This window comes from Oratosquilla oratoria, chromosome 41 (genome assembly GCF_046742065.1).
Source record: "Oratosquilla oratoria isolate Oo_2021 chromosome 41, ASM4674206v1, whole genome shotgun sequence".
Taxonomy (NCBI): Eukaryota; Metazoa; Arthropoda; class Malacostraca; order Stomatopoda; family Squillidae; genus Oratosquilla; species Oratosquilla oratoria.
Genome location: NC_134817.1, coordinates 29,512,556 through 29,531,671, shown reverse-complemented (window position 1 = coordinate 29,531,671; position 19,116 = coordinate 29,512,556). Strand labels below are relative to the sequence as shown.

At 44.2% G+C, this 19,116-nt stretch overlaps 1 protein-coding gene across 8 annotated transcripts in view; it reads right to left on the bottom strand.

The window, feature by feature from the left end:
- Positions 1-5,671: 5,671 nt before the first annotated feature.
- The window catches only part of LOC143021189 (uncharacterized), a 32,740-nt gene continuing 19,295 nt past the window's right edge, over positions 5,672-19,116 (bottom strand). For 5 of the 8 annotated variants that reach the window (XM_076178481.1, XM_076178483.1, XM_076178482.1 and 2 more), the window contains exons 2-8: positions 11,498-13,322; positions 10,965-11,121; positions 9,716-9,879; positions 9,387-9,434; positions 8,614-8,829; positions 7,849-8,019; positions 5,672-7,160 (exon numbers count right to left, since the gene is read on the bottom strand). In XM_076178481.1, coding sequence (XP_076034596.1) covers positions 6,408-7,160; positions 7,849-8,019; positions 8,614-8,829; positions 9,387-9,434; positions 9,716-9,879; positions 10,965-11,121; positions 11,498-12,709 — 2,721 coding nt within the window. In that variant the 5' untranslated portion in view covers positions 12,710-13,322 and the 3' untranslated portion in view covers positions 5,672-6,407. The remainder of the gene's footprint in view (positions 7,161-7,848; positions 8,020-8,613; positions 8,830-9,386; positions 9,435-9,715; positions 9,880-10,964; positions 11,122-11,497; positions 13,323-19,116) is intronic. The other 3 variants (XM_076178487.1, XM_076178489.1, XM_076178486.1) reach the window with 3 other exon arrangements.

Here is a 19,116-nt window from a genome sequence, read left to right as displayed (position 1 = left end):
CATTTATGGGTTAGAGACAGGAATGGAGAGAAGGTTAAAACATACATTCTTATTTTCACATGTTTCAATACTAGAGCAGTTCATTTAGAAGTTGTGGATACTATGTCCACTCCTGAGTTCATTTTGGCTTTCGTTAGGTTTGCTAACAGGTATGGAATTCCTTCTGCTGTTTATTCTGACAACGCTAAATCTTTTGTACAAGCGGGAAATGTTATTGAACAACTTTTGTCTTCTGAATTTGAAGAGAAATTTAAAACTTTCCCCTGTTCAGCATAGAACCATTCCTGTTTATGCTGCTTGGTATGGTGCCACTTGGGAAAGGTTAATACAGACAGTGAAACAATGTTTGTATAAGGTATTGGGTAGGTCTGTTCCTTCCCTGGCAGAGATTACCACTCTTTTGTCCGATGTTCAAATTTTTTTGAACAATAGACCACTAACTTATCGTTCTTGTGAAAATGAGGTAGATGTTATTACCCCAAATCATTTCCTTATTGGAAGGACCATTTCTTCCTTGATGTTTGGAGACTTGGAAGAAGTCCCTGAATGGGAATCAGGAGAAGACTACCTTTCTCTTCTCAACTTGGTTATGGACTGTAGGGATTATTTCTATGAAGTTCAAGAAATGATGGTTGACAGAGTACTTGGTCAGCTTAAGGGAAAGGGATAGAGCTGCATATCACAGTTCTAGAAGCTGGGAAAAGGGAGATATTGCCTTTTTGAAACTCCCCTTCAAGACCAGACCCTTCTGGCCCTTAGTTCGTATTGTGGAAACTTTTCCTGACCAAGACAAGGTGATACGTACAATCTCTGTCGTTAAGCCTGATGGAAACTCTATTAAAGTCAACATTAAACTTTTAATATGATATGGATCAAAAGGTCTCCTGTCGGCATGCTCCGCCTTTGTAATCCTTTGTAATCCCTCTAGAGCTCCATACTGAGTTGAGTTCCAGTCTTGAGGATGAATCCCCTGGTGATCCTAATGTTCAGGCTAGAGAGTCTGAACCCCTTGAAGAGGTCTCAAACTCGGAGGAGGTTAACTCTTTACAATATGATTGTGTCTCACTGGAACCTACCTCTGTGAGGCCAACTCGTAAGACTGCGCTAGCCTCTAGAGATCTAGTAAGGTCTCTAACAAACAAAAACTTGTTATAAATTTTGTTCGAAAGTGTTATATTTCTTAAACACTTTCTTTTTGTTATCGGGGAGGCTGTGGTAATTGTTGTTACGGGAATTGCATTGTTTACTTGAGCTACGGCAATTTCCCGAAAGCTTGTTTAATTTTCGAATCTGGAACCTTTCCTGTAACTTTGTACCACACTATCGTAATTTTAATTAATATATTATTAAACTCCCCTCCCTCTTTATTATTTTTTTAAGCCTATGTTGTAATTTTGATTAACAAATCGGGAACTTTGAGAACTTACTTAAAGTATTAGTTGTCCTGTGGCTTCGAAGCCGTTTTACGAGCTCGTAAGAATTCCAGCCAAATGAGACTACATTTAGTTAACTGAACGTCAGACAAGCTTCAACTCTGGTACCAGAAGGACAAATAAACCTCGGCAAGGGAATTCTACTGTTAGATCGAAGCCTCAAGAATAAACTTTCAGTTCCGACGATTGTTAGAGAACTCAACCAGGTAAGTTCTCTAACGTTCTCAGTTTGAAGTAACTTAATTACAACACCATACTATAGAGTGTATATGATGTTGCTGATGTGTGAATGCAGTCTTCCCTAATGTGTTGTATGGGGTGAAGTGTTGCATCCTGGACATTTATCTGTGAGGCAGTCATCCAGCTACTTCTGGTAGCTTAGAAGGGCTGCATGGTGGCTGCAACACAGTCTACCCGGTGGACTCTGTCCTTTCAGGGTAGAGAGGATTCAGAGGGATGAATATTAAGGGTTCTGGCATGGGGTCTCCATCCAGAAACCCATTTGTTGTCTTACCCAACGTAGCCAGCTCTTCAAGGAGGAAGGATTACCTGTTCTTCAGGTCAGAGGGAGTGCAGCAAGATAATGCAGGATTTATTATGATTGGGGACTAATCTCCACTCAATGGTGATCAGTTTTAGCTTCAACAATACCTCCATTCTGCACCCCTCCTTGCTCCTTTACTGCCTCTATGACTCCACCTCTTCAGCATGATATTGTCTTCAAGGAAGGAATTACTGGTTAGTGGTGATGAATCACAACTATGTAGAGGTAGTGGAAGTAAGGTTTGAGAGCCATGTACAGAGTTAAATTTAATCAAACTGTTGTTCTAGTTCTCTTAGGGAGATCCATGGCCCTAAGGTTTAGCCCATAAGTCACTTGATGAAGAGATTTTATGTTGCTGTCTAGTAAAACTGGTGTAGAATAGTGTATTATAAAGTGCTCCATGTGTTGTGATTACATCTGGAGTATTTGGTATTTATTGTCAGGGTATTTTTGTGTTGACACCATTTTACTACATAGTGGTGACCTGAATGCCAATGTAAGTTTTTGCCTACTTTGGGAATTATTTCTGTCAAGTTGATTTCTGGGAGAGTAGCTGGTTACCTTGGAGCCATGTGTCTCTTGCCTGGGGAAAAAGTGGGGAAACCTGGGGAAAGAGTGATTTGGTACCTATTTGGTGATCCAAATGTGTGTGTTTTTGTATGGTACACTTCTGAGATGCTGATATTCTATGTTGGCCATAACTCCAGCTTGATGAGGCAAATTTGTATTTTTGACTGCTGTTTTGTTTTGTGGCGCTAAGCATTGATGTTGTAGTCAGGGTTTCTTGGAGGACACCACCAGACAATATCTTGATCCTTATTGGATGAATCTCTTGACACTGCATTCTTTGCTGGTCAGGAGATTTGTCAGTCATTTCTTTTTATTATTGTGCACTCCAGGGTTTTTACAATAGTAGTATAGTCAGGGTAATGGGCCTGGGATTGGAGATGGTTACAGAAAATGGAGAAAAGTGGGAGATAAGCCAGTTATTGTTTGCTGATGACACTGCACTTGTAGCAGGATTAGAGGAAAGATTGACAGTTTGGGAAGTTGTGCAAATGAAGGAAGTTGAAGATAAATGTGGGTAAAAGGTGATGAGATGTACAAGGGGAGAAAGTGGCAGTAGACTGGAAGTGAGTATTAAGGGAGAGAGACTGGAGGAAGTAGATAAGTTTTAGATACTTGGGTGCAAATCTGGCAAAGGGAGGAGTGGAGGTGGAGGTAGAATGTAGATTGAGAGAAGCAAGTAAATGCCTTGGGGGATTAAAAAGTGTAATGAGAAATAGACATTTGGGGATGGATGCTATGAGGAGATTGTATGAAGGAGTGATTGTGCCAACAGCACTGTATGGGACAGAAACATGGAACATAAGAGAGGAGGAGTTTGAATGTGTTCGAGATGAGGTGCCTGAGAAGTATGATAGGGGTTAACAGGCTGGATAGAGTGAGAAACGAGGTGAGGAGAACAGGGGTGGGAAGGGAGTTGAGAGATAGGGATAGGATGGCAGCAAATTGGAAGAGTATTAAGAGAGATAGAATAGAGGAAGTGGAAAGCTTTAGATACTTGGGGATTAATGTCGCAGGAAAGAGAGTGGAGGTGGAGGTAGAATGTAGGTTGAGAGAAGCAAGTAAATGCCTTGAATTAAAAAGTGTAATGAGAAAGACATATGGGAATGGATGCTAAGAGGAGAGTGTATTTTGGCAACAGCACTGTATGGGACAAACATGGAAATTAAGAGGAGTGTATATGTGTTTGAGATGAAAGGCCTGAGGAGTATGATAGGGGTTATTAGGCTGGATAGAGTGAGAAACAAGGTGAGGAAGATAGTGGGTTTGGAAAGGGAGTTGGGAGATAGGGTTGATGAAAGAGTATTCGGATGGTTTGGACATATGGAAAGAATGAGTGAAGAGGTGTGGAAGGCAGAGGTGGAAGAAGTGAACATGAGGGAGTGACCAAAGATGAGATGGATAGATGGGGTAAAAGGGGCGTTGGGAAAGAGGGGCTTGTCTGTTGAGGAAGGGAGAAGACAGAGAATAGGGGTGAGTGGAGAATGGTTGTGTATGGATGATGCTGTGATGCATGGAAGGGAGTGAGTGGGGGATGGGGGATGAGGGAGTATGTGTGAATAATATTCTGACTCAGCCTAAAGGGATTCCTCCCCATCTTCTTTATTTCTGCATGTGGGGATGGTGAGGGGGGGTCACAATTAAATGAAGTGGTGTGTCTTGCTGCATTGCTTCTGACCCAGGGCAGTGGACGAGATGCAAGGATGACCCATCATCCAGGAGGAGCAAAAAGAAAAGTGGGTGGTGAATGGAAGTGGAGTATGTAAGGATGAAAGGGGTGGGAGTGGATTTATGTATTTGACTTTGGCTACCTCTTTTGTAAGGGGGGGGTGGAACCCTTGGTATATGCATGTATTAATGTCATTCAGAGGGATAAAAGAAATTTTAGAAATTCATTGTAGTGATTCAATTTATTGGGAAAATGAAATTGCATCCTGTGGCTTCTTCCTTTTATTCTGGACAGACAATAAAGAAACAGTCATAAGTACAATAGACTCTGGAAATCTCGGCGAGAAATGGTTTGTGGGAAAGTGCAAGCTGCAGCATGGGGAGGGCTGCTTTGTCAGCTGCAGAGGGTTGGCTACAGCCTACTACATGGCTATATTAAACTGCAAATTTGTACTTGGTGTCTGTGGGTAGCCTCAGTGTGTCTGCCTCCTCACGAAGTAGGAGGGAGATGAGACTGGAAGGGGGATAATGGGAAATGGGGAAATCTTCCCTGACCAAGGACTGTGAGTGGAGTGTTGAGGTTGTGACGTGGCTTTCCCCATCATAGGGCTAGGGATTTAGGGGACAAGTTGACACAAAGGACATTTTTTTTTTTTCTATATTTTTTCACCACTCTGCTTCTGCATGTATATATTTTCCAGGGAGGCAAAAAGGAGAGATAGTAGTCATGCCAACACAATGTTTATGGCACCGAGTGGTGTAAGTTTACACCTACATCTCATGATATCGTTAATGTACACAGCACTGGGGCACTGTGCCACATGGGCAATGGCTTACATATGTCTTTGGTCCTCAAGTAGTGATGCACCTCGAAGGCAGAAGTCCATAATGCCCACCCCATTATGGTGCAAAGCTGTGACGTTGCCTCGCACAGCACATGGGGATTTTGGCTTCAGCTTGGCTTGCACACAGTGTGCACATGTGCATCACAGAGTATACAATATAACTACAATGTAGCATGTGTACACAGGGCAGAGGAATTTTTATGAGGAAGGATGGAAGGGGAAGGGGGGAAACACATCATGTCCCACCTGGTGGAGATTCCAGATTGCAGCAACTTAAGATCTAAACTGATTTGTCTTGCAGGCTCAACTGCAATACCACTTGATACAAAATCTACATGATGGGTCTGGCAGCTTTGAAGATGATTGTATGTACACAGGGGCACCATCAACTGCTGCCATGTCAATGGGAAGAGGAAGGAGGGAATAATGGGGCCGTGGAACTTGGAAACAATCCCGTCACTCCTAAAGTGCGCAGCAACAACAGCATCTAATCAGAGCTGGGCTACTGCAGGAAAGTGATTGGTTACTTTGGTTTCCACGGCTTCACATAAGGCATTGGTGCACCACCACAGTACCATTGGCAGGGTAGTCTGTTTATTTATTTTGTTTATGTATTTATTTATTTATTTTTTTACTAGTACCCTGCCAATGGTTGACGAGTCTGTGCCCAAAGAAATGTAATGGCAACTGTACACCTTACACTAATGGGTCTCTTATCTATGCATGCGCGGCCGTAGAGACTGAAGCATATCTCCACTAAGGCCAAGTTAAGTCAGACACTGCCGCGTCTTCGTGGCTTAGTATCACAGTTGATGCAGCATCATACACTTGCAGCATCGCACATCTTCACTGCATGATCACTGCTCAGCCAATGCACGAGTCCATCATCTGGTAATCTGTACAGCACAGAAGTAGCTTAGAATTGAAAAGGCAGGATAGCACTGTTCACTGGTAAGGGTTCTGGGGGGTGTAGGTATTCCCCAGGAAAGCTAGCGTTCACTTGACAATATGCCTTGCCCAGGCCATCCTCTTCTGGGGTTTTCTGGACCAAGGTTCATAAAATGTTTACAACCTGTAGATTTATTGTAAAATGGTGGAATCACACATTTCAAAATTATTCTTGGTAAACTACTACAGTAGTCATGCTAGTTCTAAATAAATTGCCTCCAATTAATTGCTACTTAACATCTTGTATTTAAATGGAGCCAACTTGTATGGCACTAAGATGGTTGCAGTGATTTACCAAAAATTATGAGAGGTGGGATTCCAACACTGTGGCACGTCTTAAGGATGTACAAGTTTTGTGAATTTGGGTCCTAAGTGTGTTGATGTCCCCAGAATAGCTGGCATTCACTTGGTGGTATGCCTTGCCCAAGCCATCCTCTGCAGCTGTGCCAACGTTTCTTGTCGGGAAACTCTTTCACTGGCTGTGCGAGTGATGGGCCCATTCATGAGGCGAGATGCCCCAAGGGGGGTAGGGCCATAAGGTCCCATAGACACTGCATCCTCGGGGACCTGAGTGAGCCAACGGCCACTACTGTTGTCAAGATTGTAGAGCTGTGCAATGGCATGTGTGACGCTTTCTCCCGATGACTGACCACTGTCGCGCTTTGTATCGCCTTCACTACTAACAGAAGGGGTGCTGCCATCCTCGCATCGTGTCACTCTCCGTTGTGGGGGTGGATTCAGCCTCGGAGCTCCAAAGAGATGGTTGTTGTCCTGCTGGGGCACAGCCAAGGTTATTTCTCCGGTGTCACTCATGGGGCCCCCTCCAGTGGCCAGTGGCAAGGGTTGGATGAGGGGCCCCGCCATGGGTGATGGTTCACGGGACGTAGGGGGTGGAGCAAAGTAAGTATCTGGTGCACCCACATGGAGGTACTGAGGCCCAGCCACCATCAAGCAAGAGGAGGATGCATATGGGGATTGGGTCGGTACGGGGAATTGGAAGGTCTTAGTGGACAAACCAGGAGAGGGAGTAGGAGGAGGAAGGTTGACGGTGTGCAAGGCGGTGAATGCTGCACCTTCAGAATCTAGGGCAACTGCTGATTGGCACGGGCTCAGTCCCCCGGGGCTTGGATGAGGGTTGGAGATGGACACCGACAGCTGGCCAGAGAGAGAGAGTCAGTCGGTTGTGTCGGGGCAGGCAGGCAACAAGGCAGGCGATACGAAGGAGACAGGGACTACACACCATGCTTCTGCAACACAGAGGAACAACTCTACTCAACCATGCACAAACACCTACTTGGGAGTGGGAAAAAAAACAACTCCTGGGAGTACGAATGAATTGCTCTGGAAGAAGATGTGGTTATCTGGAGGGTATTGGTAATCAACATAATACAATACTTCTATGTAAACAATAAAATCAAATCAATCTGAGCCATGCAAAATAAACTACATGCACACACAATTTCTACCTCAATGATTAGGTTACTTTGAAAAAAATACCTGTTAGCAACTCACAAGAAATACTGACAAATATTACTGAAATTACAGTGTTTCTGTTCACGCCACATATGTGTATCTCTCTCTCTCCCCCTAGCAAGAGGCAGTGAATATAGGGAATAACTGAATGACAGTGTTATTTGGCAATATCAAGTAAGTCACTCTTAGAAGCTGAATTAGTCACAATGTGTGAGAGGTTGTAGTTTACAATTAACTAAAAGCTTGCGAGAACAAATAATTTCAACCTAGCTGTAGAAATGGAATTATTCTGCTATGTATCACTTTGACCAGAAATAGATTCATTTGTATATCATATATTGTTCATTACCGTCAAACTTTGAGCACCCACCTGTGTCTTCAGTTCATGTGATGAAGGAAGAAGTGAGGTAGCATTGGGCGATGAGCTGCTAATAATACCAGCTGCTTGTAGCTTCAATTCTAGGTCCCGAACATGTAATACTACAGCTTGGTACCGCTCCAACAACTCTTGCTTATGGACCAGCAGTTGGTGGCTTCGTGCCTGAAAGTTAAATTTTTTTTGTAGAATTGTGCAGTTTTGTGTGTATAGGAAGGACCAGCATTTGGTAGAGGGAAGATAGGTTGAGTATTTCAGAGATTTATTGAATGTGGAGGAGGATAGGTAGGGACAATGATCATAGGGCTACAGGGTAAGAGCACTTAAAGTGATGTAATAGTTCTAGTGATTAGTTTACTTAGTTGAGGTATATCAGAGGATGTCGAGAGGATTAAGAGGGGGAATAGAACAAATAACGAAGACCATTGTGGGTTTTATGAAAGATCAAATTTTCACAGCAAAGGAGATGTATATGAAGTTTTTGACAAAAATAAGGAAGTCTTTTGGGCTTTTACAAAGGATTACAAAGGCGGAGCAGAATGGAGGAGTTTGTATCAAAGAACACTAGAGCTATAGAAGAGGGTTTCATACACTCTGCTGGGGGGGGGGGGTGAAACAAGGGAAATACAAAGTAGAACTTGTTGAACCAGAGCAAGATCCTTGTCTTTATTTTTAGGATACAGGTTGCAATCAAAAGTTTCACAAATCTAATTAATTAACCAACTGATTTATGATAAATACAATTGTGGTTGGACTTACCTGTGCTTCTAGCCGAGCTGCTGTTTCTGCTGCTAGTTGGTCTCTTAGTAAATGAACTTGAGACACAGCTGCTTGTGTTTGCTGCTGCTGCTGCTTAAGTTGTTCACGCATCAACTGCAGTTCATGGTGTATGGACAATGGAGTACCAGGTTGAGGAAGGGAATCGCCAGCCTGGAGAGGTTCACTAAGCGGGGAAGTGTAGGTTTCACCCGCACCCTGAAGAAGAATGCACTACACTTGCAACTTGTACTATGAGCATATTTTACAACTAATACTATAACTAAATACACTATAAACAAATTCATAAAATCAGAGTTGGGGTGTCATATTTTAATTTCTAAAGGGGAAAAAACAAACTCAAACGAATTTTGTTTTGAAAAAGGTAACCAGTGATTGTATGAAACACACTAGAGAAAAGGAATGAATAGAGTACTAAAATAGTTAGAAGGACCACAAGTTATATTTTTGATAAACATTAGTAATTAGTAGTTGATAAAATATTAAGAAATTTTCATCTAATGCTGTATAGAGGGAAATGGACAAGTTATCTGCCAGGAATTGGAAAGCAATACATGGCACTTAAATAAACCAGTGCAGTATAAGTAACAGGGAGCAGTAGTAGGGTAATAGGAGCAAACTGGAAAGAAAACCAATTAATGATGGAAGGAAAGGGTCTAAGGGATACTTGTCCACAAAGTATTCGAGACATATATAGGACCGCAATGTAGTGAGCATGTGTAACAGGCAGCCCCCAAAGTTGCCTTTCAACACACCTGAGGAGAACACTGTGCCTCAGGCTTAGTTTGGAGTACGGAACACTGCTGTAGTTTGGAGTCCATCACCAGAAGAAAGGGAGAAATGACCATGATATGGAAATAGATCCATTGCAAGAAATTCATAGATGCAGACCATAGTTGTATGCAGGTAAAACAAAATGAACAAGTAATATGAGAAAACACTAAATGATATATCATTGAGTGTTCACCCAGAGCATACCAAAAAAATTTAGTAATACTCAGGACACTTTCATGATGTGAGGTCTATTTTTGACATGATTACCAAAATGGATGATAGTGCAACTACGCAGACAATGTGTGCTTACCTCGCTAAGTTGTGTTCCAAGAATATCTGTGCCTTGTGGTGGAGCTAGAGGCTCAAGTTTGGTTGGACGGTGCAAGTGAGGATCTGAAACAGCATCTTCATTGATGGTGTCTGACGGTGTCAGCGTCACAAGGTCGTCCTGAATGCTGTCTGCATCAATTAGTTCTGTCAAAATTGAATTGTGTCATTCCAGCACCAGATACCAAAAGCCGTATGGCACTTTGGGGAATTAAGTGGAGATGGAGGGAGAAGTTACAAAGGGAATATACAAGAAAGTAGCATTCTTTGATGGATAGACTCTAGTCTCCAATCTTAAAACTAATCCTGTACAACTCTGGGCCATAGGGGTATAACTACAGCTCCATATTGGCTGTACAGAACTTGTATACCCAGAAGGCCTGATGTATTCTTGGCATGTCATGTACGTGATATATTTTGAAAACCCTGTACATGGGTGGCACAATTTTATTGCATTGTGGGTGACACCAGGCCATTTTATTCCTCTCTAGGGCCATTACACCCTCACTAACAAACGTGAGGGGGGGTTAATCAAATCACATTAAAATAACATGGTCACCTATGTTTGCAATTTGAATTGTTGATTTATATTAACAGTATACATATACCTCTTTTTACGCGAAAGTTGTATACCACGAGATCACGCGCATTTTAGGTAAGATATAATGTAAATATTGGAGTTGTAACGTGATTACGTTGCATTTCAGTATGCAGCACACTTCGAAGTGTTATCACTGGCAGGATACCAATGCAATTGTATGCTAATAACACAACTTTCATAAAATACTCTTGCAATAATTAGCAAGACTTTTACGAGAAAAAAAAAAATCAAACACGTCGACTGGCGCCAGCTATTGCCCAGTGCGCGAAGCTTGATCAACAGATTTATTCTTATCCTTTATCTGCGACGCATTTCGTGTAATAAAAAAAAAAATCGTGAAATGCACATCCCAATGTCGTCGTTCATTGCGCAGATCTATATGCGAAATGTAAACTCGCGTAAAAAGAAGTAAATGTACATTCTGGAGGTAAATAGCTATCACAAACCCAGCACGTGATCCGAAACCACGGCGAATCACACACGCGCGCACGCACACACACGTCATATATGAGCTCTCTTCCGGGAGGAAAATAGCTGTCGAGCACGAGTCCAACACGTGATACAAGACCATGGTGTTACACACACAGTGAGACAATTATTATTATTATTTCACCACAGCCCATATAGTTACCTTTCTTAGGTTTTTCCAAGGAGGCTTGGGACACCTTGTCACTGGCGTCGTCCTCGTCTTCGGGGGGCTCTGGGGAGGGCGGGGTGTCCTTCACAGAGAACTTGTGGCAAACTTCGAAGGCCTGACCAACTGTCCGGACTATACGCATCGCCTGGTTCTGAATAACAAAAGAGAGGCATTGAAAGTAATTGAAAAAAAAAATTGTACATGTCACAGTCCGAGTACCGTTGCCGGCTACCGTGGGGCTGCGGGTTTCCAGTCAGCTAAACTTGAGGCAACTATTGATATGCGTTTACTACAGTGTGAGAGCGGATTAACCGTTGAACCACTTACCGTAAGATGCAGCTTTCGACACGACCTCGATGAGACTGGACGACTTAATTATCTAGAATTAGTAACCACGTTGTCGTTTGTGACAAACGAGAGTGAAGGAGTGAGAAATGCGAGAGAGAGCTCCATGCACGCAAGAACATTCTAGAAGCCAGGGAGGGGTGTGGGTGTGGGGCCAGACTTCGTGGCACTGGGCAACTTACCTCTAGGTCGAGGTCCTCTAGACTCATCGATATTTCTTCGTCTTCAGCTAGCAGAGGCTTCCGTTGCAGTTTTTTCGTTTTTTCAGGTTGCTCCTGTTGCTCTTGGTGTTGTTGCTGCTCTTGTGGTACCTGAGGTTGTGGTTCCTGTTGGGGTTGTTCAGGAGGTTGTTGTTGCTGCTGCTGTTGCTGCTGCTGTTGTTGCTGTGGCTGCTGCTGTTGCTGCTGCTGTTGCTGTTGTGGCTGCGGCTGCTGCTGCTGTTGTTGTGGCTGCGGCTGCTGCTGTTGTTGAGGCTGCTGCTGCTGCTTTTGTTGTTTGGTATCCTCCAAGTTTTGTTCTACGGAGAACGTGAAGACCTGCTGCGCCGGCTGACCGCTGTCCCCTTTGCTGCTCTTCGGCGGAGTCTTCGGGGACGACTTGATCGGGGGCGAGGGCTTCCCCGGGGTCGTGGGCGTTATCACCTTGGCCAAGGGCGGCGTGGAGCACGACGACCTCTCATGGGAGATCGTCCTCGCGAAACTCACCGGGGGGCTCCCCGGAGGCACGAGGCAGCTTACCGGTCCATCCAAAACACCAGGAACCCCGACGGGGCCCAGAAGGCCTGGGTTCCCCATGGCCGATACCCCAGGAACACCGGAACCCGAGCACCCACTAAGGTCCAAGGACGTGACGCTGTGGGTGGGCGTGGGTGTCCCCGGGTTGCTCAACCCCGGGATCCCGCCCAGGGCGCAGAAGCCGCCCAATCCGACAATCCCCGCTATAGAGTGTGGGCGTCCCAACTGAGGCGGTGGCTTGGGGTATTGTAGGGTGTTCGTGCTCCCGCTGCTGCTGCTGTTGCTGCTTCCGCTGTAGCTGCTCTGCCGGAGGATAGGGCCCTGCTGAGCGGTGCTGTTACTGGGAGGAGCAGGGGGAGGAGCAGGGGCAGGAGCAGGGAGAGGGGCAGGGGCAGGGGCGGATGTGCCCTGAGGGTGGTGCTGGTGATGGTTCTCCACGTGGGAAGTGGAGGAGGAAGAGGACGAGGAAGAGGAATGATGCTGCTGCTGCTGCTGCTGCTGTTGTTGTTGGTGGTGGTGGTGGTGATGCTGCATGATGCTGGACTTGGTCTTGAGGTGGTGGGTGAAGCTCATTATTTCGGGCTCCCTGAAGGAGAGCTTCTTGCGCGGTCGGTCGTCGGACGTCGAGGAGGCCTCCGGGCCTCCGCGCTGCTTCAGCATACCGCGCTCCTGACGGTGCACAGTCCGAGAACTATCAAGGGGCGTGCGCCCATGCCCGCCCCCCTATGGTACCTACTCGTCCTTCGTCAGCGTGAGACCCATGACAGTCCTTGGCCGAGGCAGAGCGGTAGCAGAGCGAGCCGAAGAAGCTTGAGGCAGGGAGTCGAGAGGCGAGGCGACGCTCGTCGAAGTCTTCAGATCCGCGAAGTCGTAGGGTTCTTGCTGCTGCTTTTGCAGAAAAATCCACGAACTTTCCATCATCCCGCTCGCAGTGCGGCTGACGCTACATGCCACCCTGCCCAAGGAGGGAGGGAGGGTGTGTGTGTGCTTTGAGGGAGGTGGGGTATGGTATCACCTCATCTGTGGAGGCTCGAGGAGACCCCGATCTTCTCGGTCACCACTTCCAAGGTAGGGAGGAAGGGCGGGCACCTTCTGCAGAGGACGGGAGGACCCCTTGCCTTGTTCGAGAACCTCAAGTATGCACAACCAACATGCCGTTTTCTTCACAACATGATACGGTGTTGTAACCGGTAATCCCTTTGCTTAAAGATATCTTAAAGATATCTTAAAGACACGAGATTCTTTGGCAATGCGTCTCTTTGCGAATGTTCACCTGTAACAGACACAATGAACAGTTCTTGTTCATGAAAAAACACTCCTAACTCTTATCAAATCGACTACGGCGGGAAACTGTGCCAGTGGGTGCCTGACGACCAATTCCACTAACGATGCCAGGTCGCACCGAATCGGTATTCCTTGTGTGTGTCACTTTTGCCTTTGCCAGGTTTGGATTCAGATTTACGAATCCGAACAAAATGAAGACACCGACGTCTGTGCTGTCGCAAAGAACAGGACAAGCTTTATATATATATATAAAAAAATTCTTAAGCAAACTGGGCCCGGAGCAAATCGAAAGAACACGCGCATACACCGAATTGCAGCAGAGAGAATCTTTTACAAACAAAATTGTCAGCGTCTGGGCAATAAATTGATATATATATATATATATATATATATATATATATATATATATATATATATATATATATATATATATATATATATATATATATATATATATATATATATATATATATATATATATATATGAAATGAAAAGTGCGTCACCAGAAACGATGAGGAAGTACGAAGTGTAACCAAAACAAAATCGAGTCGACAACGAGACATGGCCGAACTTTTGGAGCCTAAAGGTACTCGCTTGACCATGAGCTAGAGGTCGGCCTTCGGATAAATTTACATGCGACAGTCGTCCTCGGGTTCGCTAATTTAGGAAAACGGGCTGTGCGTCCTACCGTATTCATGCACTGTCCACCATGCTAAATACGAAAGTGACAATTCTCATCAATTCAGCACTGAATAGTCTCAAAGTAGACTTTCCCACAATACCCTTGTTCATAAAACGGGCCTAAAATACATATTAAATCGGGTTTAAAACATACAATTTCATATAGATGTTAACTTACATATAATGATAAGTGACTTTATTCTGGTTGTCGCCTAGCTAGTGTTTACTTTCGCGTTCAAGGGGTAGTTCCAAACCTATGACGCTAAATAAAAGATTGGTCAAATGCACTCGATCAAAACAAGTACAGAAAAATTCACATTAATTCAGTATGGAATATACACACGACCCATCCGTACCCGTGTTAGACTTAAATATTATACAAGCTAGCAGCAAACGATTTTACTAAACAGAGGGGGTGGGAATTTTGTGTGCGCGCGCGGGGGCATGGACGAGTTAATTTAGTTAAAATCTTAATAAATACAAGAGCTGGGAAGACAATTTTTTCCGAATTAACTGAGAGGGGAAGATAATCTTGTGGTCAACAGCAGGGGGAGTTGGGGAGCGGCCAACAACGGGGAGATGAGATCATAATAAACCTTCAACACCCACAATATCAGGAAAGGGTTGGAAAAACAAACTCCCCTTTTTTTATACGTCGTAACCTAAGAATTTAATCGCGACAACAGGATTTAGTGGAGACCACACACCCACCGCGCCACCGGGAGGTTGCACAGAATTGAATGGGATCGTCTGAAGGCAGTCAGAATAAAATAACGAGTGCCACCTGGTACGGAAGGGGTTCACTAAGAAAGGTTACCGCACGAGACCACAAGGCCTCCACTAGGCAGTTCCATATCCCTTGCCACCTGCCATCCCTATCCATAAAGTTCTCGTCTTATGATAACCAATTGCTCCAACGCTCACTACATGGATACTGTCTATTTTGTTCGTTAATCACTGTTATTAAATCAGTTCTAGCCTATTTCCTTCTTAAACCTAAATGTATCCAATTTAAATCCATTACTACGAGCCCAGCCCTGCCCTGCCCTGCCCTGCCCTGCCCTGTTCTCTTAATATAATGACCTCACCTGCATCACCAAAGCCCGACCCATAACGGATGCCATGAAGATGAATGACAAACCCTGTCGGCAACGTTAATTAAAAGAAGTACGCAGTGTATGCTTTCGATGTGTCAATCGAGGTTATTCCGCTGACTGGGGGGGGGGGTTGCTCAACTCGATCAAATACAACCATCACTTATCTGAATAAAATAATTTATTACCATTATCATTTCACCGTGTGAAGGAAAAAAAGCACTACTTGGGTGATGAAAGGGTTTCACATGAATTAATGGACCGAGTAGTTTAATAAGTGCGGACCGGGCGGGGTGCCCGCTTCAAGAGGCACCGGCAACAAAAGTACGTGGCCATGCTAAAACCAATTGCCCAGATGATGTCTCTCTCTCTCTCTCTCTCAGAAGGCTCATTTTAATCCATCTGTTTGCCTCTCCCCTTGTGGCTATCTCTGTATAATTTTTTCACCCCTGCAATAATTTTCAGATTTCCTTTCGATTTTTTTTTTTTTTACTATTTTTCCCTTCTCGCTGTGATTCTGCCACCTCCCTTCCCCATCTCCGTTCTCTCCTCCCTTTCTTGTTCTCCCTTTCGTTTCTGTTATACTATTACTTATTTTTTTTCTATTATCACCTCAGTCCGCCATATTCCTTTCCTCTTCCTTCCCTGCCTCCCTCCCTTATCATTTGCTCCCACTCTTGTTATTATCTCTTCTCCATTCTTGCTCACTCCCATCAATCCACCAGATCTCTCTCTCTCACCCCTCATCTCTTCCCTTTACCCTTCCCCCTCTCCGCTCCTCTCTCTTTTCTTGTTCCCTCCCTTCCTTCCTCCCCACCTCCTACCCGCGACCAGGTTGTTTACTTTGAGCCGACCGGGAAGACACAAAAAGACCAGATGATGCCTAAGCCATCAGGCCCTCTTTTTGGGCTCCTCCTCCTCCTCCTCCTCGATCTGCGCAAGTCTCGCTTGATCTTCACTAATAGTTCTTTGTCTCCGAGTGTGACACTCTGGCTTGTTTAGTCTCGGCCACTTTGCGCTCGCGAGGACATTCTGCTCGAGATGACTCGATGGTCAAATTGCATCTGACGCGAAAACAAACACGAAATTTAAATCCTTGTGGCTCGATATCAGTTCAACATGTTATTTGTGCAGTATTTGTAAAAGAAAAAATATATTTGTAGACGTGTGTATTTTCCATCGCCCAAGAATCGCGTTACCAAAATATATTTGTTCCCAAACCACGTAATGAATAAATGATAAACCAATATGTAACTAAAAAGAAATACGGCAATTATTGCTTCTCTCTCTGGTTCCTCAAATGAAGACTACGTGTCAATTCTCAAAAATCCACTGCAGGATAACCCTCCTATCTCCTACGGGACGATACATCTTCAGGACTTTCGATATTTTCAATATGGGAGGTTATAAAAAGTACAATTCAAAAATATCCTTTTGATTTGCCCTCGTCGACTTCTCCTTCTCAAGTAATTCAAAACTTTCAAAAGTATTTCAAAGCAATTCAAAATTATAATAAATAATCCTGTACACAAAGACAGGCGGTTTACATTTGTGAAGGTACAAATTGGGGAGCTTTAGGGATTTGCTCTGGCGAACAACAGACTATTTCATTCAGTATAGATGAAAAAAAAATCGAGGGCACTATCAGATTAACTACTTCAAGGTTGGAATAATCAAACTTGGCAACCGCCTCAGTCTGTGGTCTTTGATGGACCAACAGCCACCGGTGCTCCACATATGTAGCGACTTATAATAATTGTAATTACGATTTATTATTATTATTTTATTCTGTAGTTGATATTCTTTTATCCATTCGAGCTTGGTATGTCTGAGTGGCAATGACTATTACCTCACATCTGCAGTCGTTCTCTCTCTCTCTCTCTCTCTCTCTCTCTCTCACACACACACACACACACACACACACACACAAATGGAGCCCTCATCCGGGAAGGTAATAGCTGTCAATCACAAGTCCAGCACATAATGTCTCTCATATCTTCTTAGTTGTCATCTTACCTATCAGGACTACGGACCTAGACACTATCTAGGAGTGTACCTTCTAGAATATAGACCCTAGAACCGTCCCTAACTTTGATTAAACCCGAACGAAATAGGAAAGAGTTAAAGGTGGCGGGGAAAGACGCCCCACGAACGATTCGCAGCATCAACGACGAAACAAAAGATGAACGAGTGAAAGGGATTAGAAACCACCCAATCCACTTTGTGGCAGGAGGAGAAGGAGGAAGAGGAAGAAAAAAACAAGGAGGAGAAAAAGAAGAAAGAGAAGACTAAGAAGAAGAGGAGGAGGAAAATAAGAACGAGGAAGAAGAGAAGGAAGAAAAGGAGAGACCCCACTGCACGTGTCTCCTTGCTGTGTTTACCCCGAAACGAGTCGGTACTTGTGCCAGCGCGCCTCTTATTATATATATTATGGGTCTCGCTGGCTGGCTCTTCTTCCTCTTCCTCCCCCTCGTCCTCTTCTTCCTACCTTTCACCAGCAGCAGGCTGCCCTCAACCAAGATTCTACACAGAAAATTACCTAGACACAAGCGACAATGAAGTTTCATTTTTTTTTTAATTAGTTATGACATATTCCAAACAAAAAAAATTGGGTAATTATTTTCGTTACAATGTTTATATATATATATATATATATGTGTGTGTACTTTCTTTTTTGACGAGAATATGTAATATTCTCATAACTCGATTTCTATACAAGATACTCTCGTACGGATTTTTTGAGCGAAACAATAGGACAACTGCGGCAGCATTTGTAAAATAATCCAAATTTTCATGAGTGCACGTAACAACGGAAGCTGTAAGGGAACTACTGTATGTAAAATATATTCCTTACAACCATAGTGAATCGTGTTCCCTGACGGCCTTACAAGTTTTTATTCTGGTGATTGCCAAGGGAGACTCCTTGTCGCCAGGTGATTTTATTCACCTTGGGAGGAAGGGGTGAGAGGTGGGGGTTGTAACCATATCAACATCGAACAAGTTTGTCATCTACAGTAGATGAAAGTGGTGGGGGGGGAGGGAGGAGGCTACCACCAGAAACCTGTTCTCGCCCCTCCTCCCCTCCCCCGCCAGATGGCTGAAGCCACCATCTGAAGTGACGGAACAGAGGTGAAAGCAGTTTCATGATGTTACGTCACGGATCGTCATAGCTACGTCATCGTTTCGTCAGTGACGTCACGAAGCGTCACGTCATAATTTTCCAAACTCCTGTGTTTAAGTGTGACAGGGAAGTCACGTGCACCTGAATGAAATCAGTTGATGGGAGCCAATCAGTACATTATGAATTAAATGTAATAATTTCTAATGAAACAATGATGACGAAACGGTGACGTCATGAAAAGGCCTCCTTTCCGCTGTGGTGTCGTCGTTTGAAGACGTGCACGGTTATGGATAATTGAACTTGGAACACGAAATCAATCATAAATATCTCATATTTTGTTACTGTATTACTAATTTTGTTTGAAATACTTTAGTTGCGAGGGAACTGAAGACCCTCAGACATTCAATTGTGTTTAGCGCCAAACGATTCTAATCATCCGCTGTGGGGCTCTCCAGGACGAGGAAGCATAAATCAAATCTGCATATTTCGGCCGTCATAGCTCAGTGGAGTGTGTGTGTGTGTGTGTGTGTGTGTGTGTACACGTACGGACTTTCAAGAAAGTTGATAGTTGACGCCTCGGGAAGACAGCGTGACCGGCATGAAATCTTTCCTGTCAAATTTAATATCTGGGATATGTATGATGACAAAAAACGCCCACCCCCCACTCGCTATCGTGGGCGGCGGGGGGGGGGGGAGTTGCCACGGAGATGAAAAGAATATCCCGGCGGAAATCTCCCTTTAGAGAGAGAGAGGTCCAATTTGGATGCATGGCAGCACTGGACACCCCCCCCCCCCAAAAAAAAATATATATATATATTGACAATTAAAACTGGATTTGGAAGTATCGTTCCCCCTCCCACCCCCGCCACACGCTGACCACCAACCA